At 38.3% G+C, this 19,500-nt stretch overlaps 1 protein-coding gene across 19 annotated transcripts in view; it reads right to left on the reverse strand.

Annotated features, from left to right (window-relative positions):
• CADPS2 (calcium dependent secretion activator 2) overlaps positions 1 to 19,500 on the reverse strand; it is a 536,067-nt gene that overhangs the window by 250,484 nt on the left and 266,083 nt on the right. For all 19 annotated transcript variants that reach the window (XM_047694444.1, XM_047694449.1, XM_047694446.1 and 16 more), the window contains exon 7: positions 10,100 to 10,211. In XM_047694444.1, the coding sequence (XP_047550400.1) occupies positions 10,100 to 10,211 (112 nt within the window). The remainder of the gene's footprint in view (positions 1 to 10,099; positions 10,212 to 19,500) is intronic.

Raw genomic sequence — 19,500 nt, forward strand, 5'->3', positions numbered from 1 at the left:
TTTTCCACATAGAGTATCATATCTGCAAAGAGTGATAGTTTGACTTCTTCTTTGCCGATTTGGATGCCTTTAATTTCCTTTTGTTGTCCGATTGCTGAGGCTAGGACTTCTAGTACTATGTTGAATAGCAGTGGTGATAATGGACATCCCTGCCGTGTTCCTGACCTTAGCGGAAAAGCTTTCAGTTTTTCTCCATTGAGAATGATATTTGCGGTGGGTTTTTCATAGATGGCTTTGATAATATTGAGGTATGTGCCCTCTATCCCTATACTTTGAAGAGTTTTGATCAGGAAGGGATGCTGTACTTTGTCAAATGCTTTTTCAGCATCTATGGAGAGTATCATATGGTTCTTGTTCTTTTATTAATGTGTTGTATCACACTGATTGATTTGCAGATGTTGAACCAACCTTGCAGCCCTGGAATAAATCCCACTTGGTCATGGTGAATAATCCTTTTAATGTACTGTTGAATCCTATTGGCTAGTATTTTGGTGAGAATTTTTGCATCTGTGTTCATCAAGGATATTGGTCTGTAGTTCTCTTTTTTGTTGGGATCCTTGTCTGGTTTGGGGATCAAGGTGATGCTGGCCTCATAAAATGAGTTTGGAAGTTTTCCTTCCATTTCTATTTTTTGGAACAGTTTCAGGAGAATAGGAATTAGTTCTTCTTTAACTGTTTGGTAGAACTCCGCTGGGAAGCCGTCTGGCCCTGGGCTTTTGTTTGGAGATTTTTGATGACTGTTTCAATCTCTTTACTGGTTATGGGTCTGTTCAGGCTTTCTATTTCTTCTTGGTTCAGTTGTGGTAGTTTATATGTCTCTAGGAATGCATCCATTTCTTCCAGATTGTCAAATTTGTTGGCGTAGAGTTGCTCATAGTATGTTCTTATAATTGTCTGTATTTCTTTGGTGTTCGTTGTGATCTCTCCTCTTTCATTCATGATTTTATTTATTTGGGTCCTTTCTCTTTTCTTTTTGATAAATCTGGCCAGGGGTTTATCAATCTTACTAATTCTTTCAAAGAACCAGCTTCTAGTTTCGTTGATTTGTTCTATTGTTTTTTTGGTTTCTATTTCATTGATTTCTGTTCGATCTTTATGATTTCTCTTCTCCTGCTGGGTTTAGGCTTTCCTTCCTGTTCTTTCTCCAGCTCCTTTAGGTGTAGGGTTAGGTTGTGTACCTGAGACCTTTCTTGTTTGAGAAAGGCTTGTACCACTATCTATTTTCCTCTCAGGACTGCCTTTGTTGTGTCCCACAGATTCTGAACCATTGTGTTTTCATTATCATTTGTTTCCATGAATTTTTTCAATACTTAATTTCCTGGTTGACCCATTCATTCTTTAGAAGGATGCTGTTTAGTCTCCATGTATTTGGGTTCTTTCCAAATTTCCTCTTGTGATTGAGTTCTAGCTTCAGAGCATTGTGATCTGAAAATATGCAGGGAATGATTCAAATCTTTTGATACCGGTTGAGACCTGATTTAGGACCAAGAATGTGATCTATTCTGGAGAATGTTCCATGTGCACTAGAGAAGAATGTGTATTCTGTTGCTTTGGGATGAAATGTTCTGAATATATCTGTGATGTCCATCTGGTCCAGTGTGTCATTTAAGGCCTTGATTTCCTTGTTGATCTTTTGCTTGGATGATCTGTCCATTTCAGTGAGGGGAGTGTTAAAGTCCCCTACTATTATTGTATGATTGTCGATGTGTCTGATTTTGTTATTAATTGATTTACATAGTTGGCTGCTCCCTCGTTAGGGGCATAGATATTTAAAATTGTTAGATCTTCTGGTTGGACAGTTCCTTTGAGTATGATATAGTGTCCTTCCTCATCTCTTATTATAGTCTTTGGCTTAAAATCTAATTGATCTGATATAAGGGTTGCCACTCCTGCTTTCTTCTGATGTCCATTAGCATGGTAAATTCTTTTCCACCCCCTCACTTTAAATCTGGAGGTGTCTTCGGGTTTAAGATGAGTTTCTTGTAGGCAACATATAGATGGGTTTTTTTTTATCCATTCTGATACCCTGTGTCTTTTGATTGGGGCATTTAGCCCATTAACATTCGGGGTAAGTATTGAGAGATATGAATTTAGTGCCATTGTATTGCCTGTAAGGAGACTGTTACTGTATATTGTCTCTGTTCCTTTCTGATCTACTACTTCTACTACTTTTAGGGTCTCTCTTTGCTTAGAGGACCCCTTTCAATATTTCCTGTAGAGCTGGTTTGGTGTTTGTAAATTCTTTCAGTTTTTGTTTGTCCTGGAAGCTTTTAATCTCTCCTTCTATTTTCAATGATAGCCTAGCTGGATATAGTATTCTTGGCTGCATGTTTTTCTCGTTTAGTGCTCTGAATATATCATGCCAGCTCTTTCTGGCCTGCCAGGTCTCTGTGGATAAGTCTGCTGCCAATCTAATATTTTTACCATTGTATGTTACAGACTTCTTTTCCCGGGCTGCTTTCAGGTTCTTCCCTTTTGTCACTAAGACTTGAAAATTTTACTATTAGGTGACGGGGTGTGGACCTATTCTTATTGATTTTGAGGGGGGGTTCTCTGAACCTCCTTGATTTTGATGCTTGTTCCCTTTGCCATATTGGGGAAATTCTCTCCAATAATTCTCTCCAATATACCTTCTGCTCCCCTCTCTGTTTCCTCTTCTTCTGGAATCCCAATTATTCTAATGTTGTTTCGTCTTATGGTGTCACTTATCTCTTGAATTCTCCCCTCGTGGTCCAGTAGCTGTTTGTCCCTCTTTTGCTCAGCTTCTTTATTCTCTATCATTTGGTCTTGTATATCACTAATTCTTTCTTCTGCCTCATTTATCCTAGCAGTGAGAGCCTCCATTTTTGATTGCACCTCATTAATAGCTTTTTTGACTTCAACTTGGTTAGATTTTAGTTCTTTTATTTCTCCAGAAAGGGCTTTTATATCTCCCGAGAGGGTTTCTCTAATATCTTCCATGCCTTTTTCGAGCCCGGCTAGAACCTTGAGAATCATCACTCTGAACTCTAGATCTGACATATTACCAATGTCTGTATTCATTAGGTCCCTAGCCTTTGGTACTGCCTCTTGTTCTTTTTTTTGTTGTGAATTTTTCCGCCTTGTCATTTTGTCCAGATAAGAGTATATGAAGGAGCAAGTAAAATACTAAAAGGGTGGCAACAACCCCAGGAAAATATGCTTTAGCCAAATCAGAAGAGATCCCAAATCGTGAGGGGGGGAGAAAGGGAATAAAAAGAGGTTCAGAAAAAAAAAATTAAAAAAAGAAAACCAATGAAGAAAATATATAAAAAGGAAAAAAAAATATATATATATTAAACTAGTTAAAAAACGTTAAAAAAGAAAAGGGTAAAAGTTAAAAAAATTTAGAAGAAGAGACAAAAAATTGAAGAAGAATAAAAAAATTAAATTAACTGCAAGGTTAAAGAATCATGGGGAGAAAGCCATGAGTTCCGTGCTTTGGTTTCTCCTCCTCTGGAATTTCACTGCTCTCCTTGGTATTGAAACTGCACTCCTTGGTAGGTAAACTTGGTCCTGGAAGGGTTTCTTGTTGATCTTCTGGGGGAGGGGTCTGTTGTAGTGATTCTCAAGCGTCTTTGCCCCAGGCGGAGTTGCACCGCCGTTACCCGGGGCCGGGCTGAGTAATCCGCTCGGGTTTGCTTTCGGGAGCTTTTGTTCCCTGAGCGCTTTCCGTAGAGTTCCGGAGGACGGGAATGAAGATGGCGGCCTCCCGGTCTCTGGCCCGGAGGAGCCGAGAGCCCGGGGCCCCACTCCTCAGTGCGCCCTCAGAGAACAGTGCCCAATTACTCCCGTCACCCTGGCCCCCGGCCGTGCTCCGAGCTGACTGAGCCTGCGACCGGTTCAAGGTAACCCCGAGCTTAGAGCTCACTCCTCGGCTCTGTCTCTGTAGCTGGCTTCCCCGTTCTAATACCTGTAAGCTCTGCAACACTCAGACACCCCCGATCCTTCTGTGACCCTGCGGGACCTGAGGCCACGCTGACCCCGTGTGGGCTTCACCCCGGTTAAGCCTCTGGAGCGATGTCCCTCAGCGGAACAGACTTTTAAAAGTCCTGATTTTGTGCTCCATTGTTCCGCCGCTTGCCGGGAGCCGGCCCCTCCCCCCATGGTCTATCTTCCCATCACTTTGGATTCACTTCTCCGCCAGTCCTACCTTTCAGAAAGTGGTTGATTTTCTGTTTCTAGAATTGCTGTTCTTCTTCTCTTCGATCTCCCGTTGGATTTGTAGGTGTTTGCAATCTTTAGATAAGCTATCTAGCTGATCTCCCACTACCTGAAGTAGTCTCAGCCTGCTACTTCTCTGCCATCTTGACTCCTCCCCTAATGCATCTTAATATTTAAGATGCATCTGAAATTAACCACCAGCTGCTGTTTCTATATAGTATTTGTATTTGTGAAACAAGCATGGTGACTGTCACTGTGAATTATGAGGGATGAACATCTCAAGAAATGTTACATGGACGTACAGATATTCAAACAGAAAAAGTGAGAGAAATACACAAAATAAAAAGCTTAGTTTCAAGAATAGAACTACTCTCAAAACATGGATCTAAGAGGTAAGCAAACTGTTAAGTCTTTTGCGATCTTAAAATATCGTTTAATCAAGTTGGAAGAAAGATGCTCTGGCTCCACGGTGTCGCAAAGGAAAACAGATTCCCTGATTTGCAGGAACCTCCATCCTCAGAGAGGCAGAAGGACCAGCACTCTCCCGTGTGTCCTGAAGATGTAGGACCAAGGCTGTCAACTCAAAGCGTATGGATAGACACTAGGTTTTTTTCTAACAACAGTTCGAATGTCTTAAGAGCAATGCTTCTAACACTAAAAAGTCACTTGGGTGTCAACTTTTAAAAATTCATTTTGGGGGTGCCCAGGTGGCTCAGTCCATTAAGCCTTCGACTCTTAATTCAGCTCGTCATACTCTCAGGGCCCTGGGATCAAGCCCTGCATCAGAATCCACACTCAGCGGGGAGTCTGCTTGAGGATTCTCTCTTCCTCTCCCTCTGCTTCTGGGCTCGCTCTCTCAAATGAATCTTTAAAAATTGAAAAAAATAAACAAAAGTTTATTTTGTACTCAAGAACATCTTTCAGCAAGTTTAAAAGTTACTAAGGAGCGCAAGAATTCCTTCTGAGAGACTCAGTGGAAACCTCACTGTCTACAAAGAGCTGCCCCGGGACATAATTATTTAGACTTTTCTACGGCTATGCTAAGTAAGCCTTGCTTTTGAAGTTTTAGGAACAAAATCATCTTTAAATTTCTTTGAGCATAGTTGACACAATGTTACTGATATGACAAGTTGATACCTTATGCTCTGCTCACCACAAGCATAGCTGCCACCTGTCACCACCCAGCACTATTACAGAATCACTGGTGAACAATATACTTTCGGGTACTTGACTGGTCAACTATTTGCCTGCTAGCACAAGCTCATAATATGAAAAATTTGTTCTTCTGCCTCCAGGTTTTCCCTAAGGCATCTGGTGGAGGGTTGGCCACCAATTCAGATGAAAAATCTCCATATGCCACCTCCATTTCCATAAATAGGTGTTTGCACCTGCCCTGCATCACAAGCACTTGCTGAAGAATAGAACCTTCCATTGCCCAATGCCTACTTAAACTTGTACTATCATTTTGCAAAACTATATGCCATAGTGGGTTTTTTCTTATCCCTGTGACTTACTAGGTCTCAACCCTGGCTGCCTAGTGATACTGTTTGCACCAGGCTTCTCAACCTTACATGCACATACAGTCTCCTGAGAAAGTGCTTAAAATACTCTTGGTCTGGGCTCGCCCCAAACCAACTGAAAAAGAAAGTGTGGGCTCACAGGTTGAGTCTTTTCACACACTCCCTACGGGGGGGGGGGGGTGTTCTTACGCACACACGGAGTTGAGAAGCACCGTCACATTAAAGAGCAGCCCCAATGTACTGTAATAAGATGTGAACTATGGCACAAATTGATATAAAATGTATTAAAGGACAATGCATAAAATGACATTAGCTTAAATATTACCCTGTTCCTGTTTTAAGCCATGAAATTAAATCAGCTCACAATCATACCATAAATTATACAATACTGCCAAATTTCGTCATCTCATCCGGTGTACTAGTTAATGATTTAGAACATAGGCTTTGGGGTCAAAACACCCGTTCAAATACTGACTCTCCCACTTGCTGAGTGGTCTTAATCGGATTCTCATTTCTCTGCCTCAACCCAGGAATGTTGCCACCATTCTCAAAGAGGATTAAATGGAGCAAAGGGTCTGATTTCTTTCTCTTGCATTGAAGTTTCATCTATGTTGTTGCATGACTTAACAGTAAATTTCTTTTTATCACTGAATAGAATTTTATGCACGTACCCCAGTTTGCTCAGCCATTCCTCTGTTGAAGGACCTTTACGGCTTCTGGTTTTTGTTTTATTTTTTTAAAGATTTTATTTATTTGACAGAGAGTGACACAGCAAGAGAGGGAACACAAGCACTGGGAGAGGAAGAAGCAAACAGGCTTCCCATGGAGCAGGGAGCCTGATGCGGGGCTCAATTCCAGGACCCTGGGATCATGACCTGAGCCAAAGGCAGACGCTTAACTGACTGAGCCACCGAGGTGCCCCTGATTCCCAGTTTTTAGTGATTATGAATAAAGCTGTTATAAACATTCCCCTACAGATATTTACTAATAAACCCTTGTGTAAATACCTAAGAGGGCAACTGTTGGGTTGATATGGCATGTCTATGTTTCATTTAAAAAAAATAAAAAATAAAAACCACACCTGGCAAATTGTATGCCCTAAGTGGCTGTATAGTTTTGCATTTCTACCAGCAGAGATTAAGTTTCTGTTGTTCTGCGTCTTTGTCCACATTGGTTATTGTCAGCTTTCTTCTCCCTTAGCCATTTTACCAGCTGTACAGTGGCGGTATCTCCTTGTGGTAGGGATCTATTTCACGGACGGTGTTGCTCCTCTTTGAATGCAACTGCTATGCAAAATTTTAATTAGAAAACTTCACTTTAAAACTCAGATCCCCAGATATCTATTTCTAAAAGTTTAGACTATAAACTTCAGATCATGTAAGCCCTTTTCCTTCACATTAAAAAAGCAAAAAAACAAAACAACTGTTCCTGCTTCCCAGAATAAAAGTAGGTAAATATATAGCAAATATTACTAGCAGCTCTATGACCCAGAGAGGATCACCAATTTCTTCTGTGTACACTTATGGGCTCAGACTATAACCTGTCCAAAAATCCCAAGTTTAAAGCAGGAATGAATCAGGTATGTTTGAGGCACAGAAAGAAAGCTGAGTATGAAGGAAGGATGACGGTAAGCAAGGTGGCTGTGACAGGGGATGAGATCAGAGGAAGAGATCAGTGCATGTACAGAAGGGGACTTCAACGCTGGTGAAATTACCAGGAGGCCTTGTTAAACGGACTGCAGCACACAGCCTTCAGAGTTTCTGGTGCCGCAGAGCCAGTGTGAGGCCTGAGAATCTGCATTTTGAACAATTTTCCAGATGCTGCTGATGTGGATTCAGGGTCCCACCCTGAGAACCATTCTTGGGCATGCTACACTACGATGAAGAGTTTGATTTTTATTCCAAATAAATGAGAAGACTGGAATATTTTAAGGTAGAATGATGTGATTTGCTTTGAATTTTAAATAGATCATAGTAGCTGAAGTGTGAAAGCTAGCTCAGAGGGGACAAGATGATAAATGGGGAAGTAGTGAGGAAACCATTACCAGCAAGGAAGAACGGTGTCCTGAATTAGGGTACAGGAGATACTATGACGTGGATATAGTCAGAATAAATTTAGGGAAAGCTGACAGAACTTGCAAATAGATAGGAATATTCTATGTCAAGGTCACTGGCTTGAAAACCAACTCTCTGAAAAACTTTATGGGGCTGCTAATCATAAGTTCTATTTTAGAAATATTTAGTTTGAGGTAACTGTTAAATGCCACTAGAAATACCAAGGATGCGGACTGGATATACAAATCCGAAGATCCAAGAAAGAAAAATAAAAAACTAGAAGTCATTAACACATTAATGATAATTATCATCACAGAACCTACTCAGATCATTAGTATATACTGTTCAATGGATTTCTAAGTAGGGTGATGACGCATACTTCCGAGGGGATGTGTGGCAATGTCTGCAGACATTTTGACCATCTTGATTTAGGACTTGGTGAACTACTGGCATCTGACTGCAGGTTACAGATGCTGCTAGAAAAGCTCCTAGCAACAAAGCATTTTCCTGCTCAAAATATCAATAGTCCTGGGGTTCAGAAAATCTGGCACAGAAAGAAAAGTGGTCTTGTATGAAGGGAGCAAAGGGGCATGAGGCTTTTCTCAGATATACAACTGATTGGAAAACCTACCACTTACATACCTAACTTAAAACCTGCATATATATGGCCAGGGGAGAAATGAATTAAAAATATCTAAAGCATGGGGCGCCTGGGTGGGTCAGTGGGTTAAAGCCTCTGCCTTCGGCTCAGGTCATGATCCCAGAGCTGTGGGATCAAGCCCTACATCGGGCTCTCTGCTCAGAGGGGAGCCTGCTTCATCTTCTCTCTCTGCCTATTTGTGTTCTCTGTCAAATAAATAAATAAAATCTTTTTTTAAAAAAATCTAAAGATTTACATTATAGCTTTAGACTTAGAATGGCTGCTTTTAAGGAAATAGGGTAAAATTGATGGAATAATAGTTTAAATGAAAAATCCTGATTCATAAATCTGTAAGACCAAAGGTAGTATCCAGGGCTCTTCTGTGAGATTATGCTACCTGTATACTTCTGATGAATGGATCAGTGCACAAATATGTAAGCACATGAATGAATGGTATGGCCTAGCTCCTAAGTCTTAACAAATACAAATAGCAAGGAAGCAAAAAACAAAATCCAGAATGTGAATATTGACTCAATCTCTAGAGTGTGGGTACAGATTCACAAAATCCCTAGAAATGGAAATAATCCCAAGGAGGCAGAAGAGAAGGATTTGCAATGAATAGTCACAACTTTAGGGGAAAAAATTCCAATATACCCAATGATCCCAGTATCTTTCAACATCTAGCAAAACTAAGCTGTCAATCTTCACCAGAAATTTTCAAGGAAGATTTGCAGAGGCTTTAACCTCTGGAAGACACCTATGAATTCAGTCTTCAGGACTGGGCAAGAGAGATCCATGTTATAGAAGATAACTTCATAGCCTTCACACTGAACCCCATCTATTTTATAAATGAGACTGCAGATGATTTTTCACACAGAAAGGTGTTAAGATCACAAATCTACCCTAATCTGAATGCTTTTTTAACTGTCAGAAGAGGCTGAGTACAGTGGAGAAATACTGGCATTAGAGGATATATTCTAGGTATGAAGTGAATGCAGGATAAAAAATTCAATGTTTGGAATGCCTGGGTGACTCAGTGGGTTAAGCCTCTGCCTTCGGCTCAGGTCATGATCTCAGGGTCCTGGGATCAAGCCCCGCATCAGGCTCTCTGCTCAGCAGGGAGCCTGCTTCCCCAACTCTCTCTCAGCCTGCCTCTATGCTTACTCATGGTCTCTGTCAAATAAATAAATAAAATCTTAAAAAAAAAAAATCAATGTTAAAAGATGTGTGGAAAAGACCTTCTCACAGGGAAAATAGGAGAGGTAAGAGAGAAGTAGCCTTAGGTATTTTGTAATCAGTCTGATCATAATGGACCCAAACAGAGGATTTCAAATATCAAGATGCTGCTTTTAACTCATCGACACAAACGTTTAAATGAGAATTCTCTCTCGCCAAGAAGGACAAGTTGGCTTGTCCTTCACATCCACTGACCAGTGCATGTGTAAGAAAAGTGGGTCTCTGATTGTGATCTTATATACACAACCTTTTCATACTGAAAGCCTGTCACACTACTTTCTATGTTATTGACAATTATGTTTAATAAATTGGAGCTGTAATCTGGGACCGTGGAAAACTACAAATATATCGTTTTACACAGTTTATGAACAGAAAATTTACACACTACGTACCAGTGTACTTTAACTATGACTCGAAAGAAGTAAAAATTGTGTGACCTTGAACACACAAGGTTGAGCACAACTCACCCTTCCCAGCTCTTTATCTTCGAGGGCCAGGACCCCAGTGCTTTCCGTGAAGAGTTTTACTTTGACCACAGGCCGAGGATGGGTGGTGGTAAAATCACCTTGAGTTCCCCATCTGCAATAAAGGAACAAAGATTTTCTTGAAGATGCAGCATTAGTATTTTTTCCAGCCAGATGTATCTCCTTAGAAGTCCCATTAAAGCAATACAGAATCTTTCGCGGCTCAATGAGATTTTTATCTTTGCTTTTGTTTCTGACAGATGGCACAGTCAAGAAGAAAAATAACAATAAGTTTTACAGCTTATAATAATTTCAAAGCTGTTCTAAAAATTAGCACATTAGAGTATATAAGACAGTGTACAGTGAGAATTTAGGTTAAGGTAAAGATATGTAGCCACTGAAATGTAGGCTTTATTCAAATATAAATTATATATATATATGTGTGTGTGTGTGTGTGTGTGTGTGTGTGTGTGTGTGTGTGTGTATAAATTATAACCCCACGGTTTCATGGAAACCTTTTTTTGAATGCTGAAGACTTTACCCCATCACTTCTTGGAAAGTCTATTAATTTATATGATTTTTAAAAGCTCCTACCAAAAGGAAAGAAATAAGCATTATAAAAATATGAACGTTTTGCAGTTAATTTCCCAATACACTCTCCTAGGCATGGAGTTAGTCTGTCGACATCTGGCTTTTCAAATCATCATAACAAAATAACATTTTTCTTGGCTTATCTTTTAATTAGTAGCATCTCAGCTTTACCACACACCAATTCATCCTAGCGTATTTACAAACACAACTGGCACACACCTGATATTAAAAAATCTTATCAATATTTCTCCTAACTCTGAGATCACAGACATGCGATGCAGCATAGGAGGAAGAAAGTGCCATTGAGAAAAACATACAAAAGTGGGATTTAACAAAATAAGGACCCCCACTACAAATAAGTTGCCATATAAAAATATGGATTTTCTTATATTGTTTTAAAAAAAAAAAACATTTACCCTTTTCAAGGCATTATCTGAACTTTATTTTATAAACCATATTCAGAAAGCTTGGGATAGACAAAAAAAAATGGGGGAAAGTCTAATAAAAATTGAGTAACTCTGATGTCTTCCTCTCCTACTGCGGCAGTGATAACAGCATTATGTGAGCACAGTAAAGCAGAGGCCATTTCAGTGACCGAGGAAACTAGTATCCAGAGGCAATTTGTTCTCCTGAAATTAAAGTCATGTGCCAGAGGGAAAAGAGGGGTTCAATTAGGATGGAAAAGAGGCTTAATTTTTATTTGAGATGTCTAGAAAAGGTTTAGCCAAGAATTTTTGCCATTTCATAGAATTAAGATGGTCTGAGATAAAGTAGAGCTGAAATAAGACTATAAATGAAAATGGATTCGAATTAAGGGAGAAAAATTCTCAATTCAGTGTGTGGGATCTTCAGCCTTGAACAGTCAAGGCCATCCACGTGACAGCTCTGGAATAGATTCCCGGGACATATTCATCTTTATTTGGTGCCATGTGATTAAACATGGCAAACCAATCCTTTGCGAAATTGTCTTTCAACTGAAATCAAAGATCTGTCGTCGTCATGTGCACACAGCCTAATAGGGCTACATAGAATTTGCTCATCTTTTAAACTAATTCTCTTCATAAGCATTCCTTTGTTGGTTTTTTCCTCTAATGTCAAAATCCCTCAAAAGTACTTATACTGTATTCTACGACTGTTTGCAATTCGCCATCTACATCAAGGTGCAGTTCTCCAAAGAGAAAAATACTGACGACCCCGTGAACCATCACTGGGGGACTCAGTGAGTTTCATCTTTTACCCCATCTCCCTGCCACTTTACATGAAGGGAAAGGCGTGCTCTCTTCTGCAGCATGGATACTAAAACTGGAACAATACAGACAGGATTAGCGAGGCCCTGTGCAAGGACAACACGTGAAGGGAAAGGCGCTGCCAGTTCCGTTAGAATAAGACAAATAAACAATAATATGTATGTAAAGAACTGTGCTCACTCATGGCCTGTGAACTCCCAGGAAACTGCCTTCTATCTCAGATCCTTCAAGAACACACATCTTCAACAATTATTCTTTGATAGTTCCGGACGGGCCGCTCCAATATATGCCATTTTAGCACAGGGAGTGCAATAAGGATAGTCTGACTCCTTCTTTGTGCCCCTAAAACCAGGAAATACATCTCCCACAAGAGAGGTCCCCTCCCCAGCCATTTGGACTGGAAGGTAGAAAACATCCTTATTACCAGAAACAGGGAATTTAAGGCCAAAGAGACTGTATAAGCAAACCTCATTACTTCTTTACTAACCATCCCCAGAGCTCAAGCTTCTATCAATTCTTCATAAATTGTTTGTCTAAGAAATATCAAAGCAGCTTGCTTTGGTCACTTCTTGGAGCCTCATATTTCATATACATTCAAATTAAATTTGTTTTTCTCCTGTTAATCTGTCTTATGTCAATTATTAGACCAGCCAAGGAGACTAGAAGGAAAAATTTTCCACCCCGACATCTTTAAATCTTTATTCACTAGACATCTCGTTTACTCACTAAAAACATTTCATTATGTAAATCATACATTAAGTGTCCAAAATGAGATGCAGTTTAAAGAATAAATATCAGCATTCCCACCACTCAGGTTCAGAGGCAGAACATACCAGTATATCAGAAGAGTCCTCTTTGTGCTCTGGTCACATCTTCCTCTCATCCCAAGCCCACACTACCACCAGAGTAGCTAGGATTCTGGGTTCTATATTCATAATTGTCTTAAATTTCTTTTTAAAGGGAATATTTTTAGCATTTTACCTCTAGGGGTGATCATTGCTCCAGGTGTCTTGTAGTTGGTCTTTCATGGGTAAAGGAAATTCTCTTCCTAGTTCACTAGATACCACAAATAAATCAGAGTATGTGTTTTATACACACAAATACACACACACACATATATATATATGTGACATATATTATGGTGTATCAGTTATGTCCTGGAAGCAGGTACATTTTATGCATGGTCTTAGATATATCATAGCTATCATATGTATCAGATATAGATCATAGATCCTACCTATCTAATCCAGAAATGAATGCTGTATTAAACTTTTTCCTGTACCTACTGAGATGATCAGTAATCACAGTGGTTCAGCATTTTCTTGCTTTTCAGAGATAAACCTAATTTCCCTAAAAAAAAAAAATTAGAATGCTGAAGTTTGGCATTTTGCATCAATATTCGTGATTGAGACTAGCCTGCAAATTTCTTTTTTTTTTTTCTGTAGATTACATTCTTGAATTGTACTGTCTGTTTTTGTTATGCTAGCCTTATTCAATGAGTTGAACAGGGCCACATTTTTGTTATTTGGAAGAGTTTGTAAAAAAAAAAAAAAAAAAGATGAGAATTATCTGTTCTTGGAATTTACCCATTAAGCTGTTTGGGTCCAGTATTTGTTTGTGGGAAGATATTTGCAACTGATTCTATTTCTTCACTGGTTAGAATTATAAAACTACTTCAGTTTTCTATTTAAACCGATTTTGATATATCACTAGAAAAAGTTATTTCATCTAAGTTTTTCAAAAGTATTTGCACAAAGTTGTAAAATACTTATCTTTTGTATCTATGGCATTTGTAGTTACGTATCTTTTTTCATTCCTTATGTTTTTTTTCCATTTTTAACTTTGACATAGGTTTGTCTTATTATTCTTTTCAAATTACTATTGCTTGACTTTGATGATCTCCTCTGCTGCACACTTGTTTTCTATTTCATTAAACTCTGTTTTATGTCACCATAATTTATCCATGTTAATTCTGCTGTTGGTTTACATTTTTAACTTAAATGCATAGCTCATTAATTTTAAGCCTTTCTTTTGTTCTAAGTATTCAAGCTTAGTATTGTAAGCATTTTGGCCTATAAATTTCCCTTAACCACTTTAAGTACAGCGTGCCACAAATTTACTTTATTTTTGTTATTATTTAGCTGTTTACAGGTGTGTTTCCTAGAATGTATAAACAAAGTTTTACTTTTTCCAAGTAAGTCTTATGCCTATTACATTAGGTTAGATAATAGAACTTGCAGGATACTCATCTCCTGAAATAAGTGAAATATATATTCCAAATATGTAGACCTCTATGTGTGTGCATGTGTTTATGTGGGTCTTTAACTTTTCCACGAGTACATGGAAATAAAAAGTATTCCCCATTGTGGGTACAATGTTATATATGTGGCCATTAGGTCAAGTTTGTTAATTGTGCTATTAAATTTATTTTATCATTACTGATATTTTGATATCCTTTATATAGCAAGGTAAAAGTATTATCTCCCAACAAGACAGAGATTTTGACAACTTCCTTTCATATTTTTGTCAGCATTTGGTATCCTATTTGGTGATGTAAAATATTTAATAGTAACCACGGCCTTTGAATATGCACTATCTTTTATCATCTGAAGGCCATGATTACATTTCTACCATTAGACTTGTGTAAAATTAGACAACACTGTGCTAGGAATGGTAATAAGGTACAAAACATGCTTAGAGAAGTCACACAAGGGACCTAATCAACATATTCCAAGTATACCAGTAATTTATTAGAAAACAGAGAGCTTAGAGGAAGTTACCAGGAAAATATTAGTAAATTAGAACTTGAAAAGCAATCCAGGATATCCATTCCGAAAACCTATGCCAACAAAGGCAGGCTACTACTAGACTGTCACAAGTCCTAGTAGGCAAGCCACAAGAATTTGTTGACCTAATAAGGTCTGGGTCCTCCTGAGTAAAGGACAAGCAATGTTAATGGCCAGCTCTTGTGAAAGAAGGGAGAAACATTTAAAAACATGCTTTCAGGCAGAGAGAAGCAAAGGCACAAGGATCCTGGCAGATCCTCACTGTAAAAGCCAGAGGACTAAACTTTTATGATATTTGACAAAAATGTGCAGTTTTAAAGGGGTGCATAAATATAAGTATAGTGGTATTTAATAGTCCTTATAAACCCTGACATTCTAGAATACAAACTGACACCCCCTTGATAATTTCTCTTATAAAAGCTAAAAGTAAAAAGATACATACAGTTAGAAAATGCTTATGAATTCTATAATAAATGAATTAAAAACAAAAGTTCTCCCTCCCACCCCACCCCCCAAAAAGGCAAGGAAGGAGGGAAGGAGGGAAGAGGTGAATATTTTCAGTATTCATCAAGATATTTCCTTGTTTTCTACCTAACTGGCATGTTTAAACACTTTCAGGAATTAATACCAGTCATTATCTTCCTACTATTTTCTCTGTATTATGTAATAAAAGAATACATTACCCTTGCTGTCAATTTGCTTTGACTCAAAATACATTGCCTTTTTCTACTTCTGTGAATGTATTATTTATGAGGATTCAGACTTCCAATGTAAATCTTCAAAAGAATAAAATATCTACAAAGCACCTTTATGAGGACAGCAGGACTTCCTGGCTATGAAAACACAGAGTGGTTCACACACCGACTGAAATAACTGACATTAATTATGCATTTGCTATTAAATTAAGTGTACTGGAAATTCATATCATGCACCAAAATATATGTACATGTCTATTCATCCAGTAAGGCTGTTTCTAGGAATCTGCCCTAGCAAAATAATCATAAGTACCGGAAAAACTATAAGCAGGAACATATTCACTACAGCATTATGCGTAAAAGCAAAAGCAAGCAACTGAACTATCAAAGATGAAGGGAAGATTATATAAATTTTGTGGCATACAATGGAATATTTGCTGCTCCTTAAAATGATGCCTATGAAGGTGATATAAGGCTAGGTGTGATGTAATGTGGTGGGGGAAGGGGGGAAGGACATAAAACAATCCGGGCCTCTTCTTTCAAAAAACTGAGTACTTTAAATTTGTCAGACCATAGTCTAGTGTCAGCGACCAATGTCTCTAGTCTCTTGGAATTTACATTCTAATAGCTGATAGACAACAATAATTTGAATATATACTGTAACATATAACCTCTGAACCTTGCCCTGCATACCTGGCATGCTTCTAAGAGGATCTATAGGACTAGATTCTAACCGTGACCTAAAAGGATTCTCAAAACTTACTAGCATATTTGTTTCAAAGTATGTTGAAAATCATTAACAGTGCAATGGTTATCAAAAGTCATCCAAATCCCTGGGTTCAAAATTGTTATTGAGCACGTATAATGCAAACATGATGACAGAAGCTACAGCTTCAACCTACATTCCTTGTCTATGACCAGCACTGAAGAACAGGGCATATGGAACTTCAAAAATTATTTCATCTATCTATCTCTCCATCCTTTTATCCATCCAACTGTCACAGGCATCGGGAAAGGGCAGGCATTAGAAAAATAAGAATAATAAAATATCAAAACAGATCCTGTCCTAGATGACCTCAGACTGGCAGGGAAAAAGACATATAAACTCATAAATATAATAAATCCAATCACACAGAATTGAACAGGGTTCTAAACTGCACTTTTAAAAATTACTTCAGAGACTGAGCCTTTTCTCTTTATTAGTCATCTGAATTTCTCTTATGACTTGCTCTTTTATTATAGTTGTCCATTTATATATTACATTAAGCCTTCTCTCTAGTAGGCTTTCTTTTGATTTAAAAAAAAAAAAACCTCTAAAGATAAAGACATGGACTGTTTCTGATACCATATATGGGAAATATTGTCACAGCTGGTTACTTTCTATTTAACTCTTCTCATGGCTTTTAAAAAAATATATAGGGTTTAAAAATATTAGATAGCCGTATAAATATTAACCTTATTTCTTCAACATGCTTCTACTGTTTACATCTTCAAGTTGTCTAAAAGTTAACAGTGATGTTAAATGGCATTTTACCTTAATTTTTCATCTATCTAGATCTCATTTACTTTAGAAGTCAAATATATTTATGCTATTATTATAAAAACTATTATTATAAGAACTGGGGTTTGATGCGAAATTTATCCTAAAAGTCAATCTCCTGAGCTGTACTATACCATTTGAATTCTCATGGCTTTACGAGATGTTAGGATACTAGTTAGAACAACAAGGAAATAGATGTTTCCAACTTACTATATTTTCAATAAAAAGGGAATTCTCTCCATTTATTAAAACCTATTCTAATACCTTTTGGTAAAGTCAAACTTTTTTCTACTATGTAGTTCCTACACATTCTGTGTTAAAGTCATTTCACAGTATTTTATATTTTGGGCTTCTAAAGAATCTGTGTCCTTTATACCGATGATTGCTGGTATACAAGAAAGTTAAAAACTTTTTACAAGTAATAGTTTTGCCTTATTTTCAATCCAGTGATTGCTTTCAAATGTTTCTTTACCAAATTACTATTAATTCTATTACAAAAATTGAGTCATTAAAATAATCAACAATGATCTATAATTCCAAATACATCACTTATTTTGTAAGAGAAAACATGAACTAAGGATCTAACTACAGGGGCACCTCCGTGGCACAGTCGGTTATGCATCCGACTCTTGGTTTGAGCTCAAGTCGTGATCTCAGGGTTGTGAGATTGAGCCCCTTGTCCGGCTCTGTGATCAGAGGGGAGTCTACTTGGGATTCTCTCTCGCTCTCTCCCTAGCCCCTCCTGCTTGTGCTCTTTCTCAAATAAATAAATCTTAAAAAACAACAACTCTAACTACAGGGTAAAATAAAATTCTTAAAATAACTGTAGCATGAAAAAAAGAACAATCCAACTACAGATTATCATTTTCATAGCAGGCATTTAAGATTAAAAGGATGTAACATTTATCCAAGAATATTTCCTTCAGTAAAGTTGAGGCTCATAACTTAAATATTCCGACACCAGATTCTAGTAGCACTGATTTAGACATTCACTTAGGAAGTAGGAATTCTTCCCAAGTTTTCAGCAATCATATGGTTCTGAGGTCTCATTCTGCTGCCCACCGGGGATGTGTCCCCCACACTGATTTAGAGTCACTGCATTCATGATAAGCCATCAGGATTGCTTTGTGTTACATTTAATTACTCGTATATGGTGACAAGGTGGATGGACACTCTTCCCCTCTTCCCAAGCTCTTGAAGAGGGACCAAGAGGGAAAAGCTATGCTTGAGAATGGGAGGCAGCGAGTCGATCAGGAAGGCCTGATGCTAGGTATCTTCTGGAGCATCAACAAGTCCTGTCCACCGCTGCGTGCCTTCCTGGGACCCGGATGCTGGCAAACCTGCCTGGTTGAACTGAGAGCCCACAGCTGTGTCCTAGCTCACGCGGCTCTACGTAGGGGGGCTTTAGCAGGCTCTGGATGCGTAAGGAAAGCTGCACCCCTTGCCTGTATCTGTCAGTGTCTTTCTGTCATTGTCCTGCTCACAACAGCCAGGAAAACACTAACACTATAATGAAACAGATGTGTATGCAAAACAGGTACATTTGTAGGACTTGTAAAATATACAAATAAAGGCAAGATGTCACTATAATCCACATACAGGGCTCTCCCTCCTTCACTGAATAACTGAAAATTTAAATGTTTAAAAAGAATTACCAAGAGTCTCTTAGAAAGTACAAATTAACTACGACCCTGAAAGCAGTCTCAAAATAATATTAGACACTGAACAAATTCTTTTAAATACAGCATTTCTGGTTAATAGGAAAAATTAAGGCAGCTTTATGGAAAGCTCTTTCTCAGCCGAAGACACTTTTGCAAGAGCAGCTTTTGATATTTAAAAAGTTCAACACTTCTATGTCATGTCCCAGGGCCCAGCTGTATCAGTTTATCAAGTACTGGTGGACTTAAGCCAAAGAAAAAGGATAGAAGGGAGAGGATAACTACATTCCTACAGATATGTGGACAGATAGTACAAGAGGTGAAGGGACTTATTTGAAAACTCAAGCACCTGATTGTAGTAAGTTGCTGGAAATTCAGGTCTGGACGTTAGCTACAAGGCCGCAAATAGATACAGATCTGAGAGTTATTCACAGAGGTGACAGTAGAAAGAATGAATGTACCTATGAAGACTGTCCATTAAAAACTCCATGATGGTAGGAATTTGTATCTTACAAATCCAGGCCTATATATGTACCTCTATCCATGTGTGTGATGTGTGTACCTAAACACAGGTTTTTATTTATTTTTAAATAAATGGGATATTCAGATTGTTCTGTGACTTGTACTTTTACATAACACTACATATTGATCTTCTTTACACAATTTTTTTTAAAGATTTTATGTATTTATTTGACAGAGAGAGAGAGAGATCACAAGTAAGCAGAGAGGCAGGCAGAGGGGGAGGGGGAAGCAGGCTCCCTGCTGAGCAGAGAGCCCGATTCGGGGCTCGATCCCAGGACCCTGAGATCATGACCTTAGCCAAAGGCAGAGGCTTAACCCACTGAGCCACGCAGGAGCCCCTTCTTTATACAATTTTAAGATAGTAA

The sequence above is a fragment of the Lutra lutra genome, chromosome 11, assembly GCF_902655055.1.
Source record: "Lutra lutra chromosome 11, mLutLut1.2, whole genome shotgun sequence".
NCBI classification, from domain to species: Eukaryota; Metazoa; Chordata; class Mammalia; order Carnivora; family Mustelidae; genus Lutra; species Lutra lutra.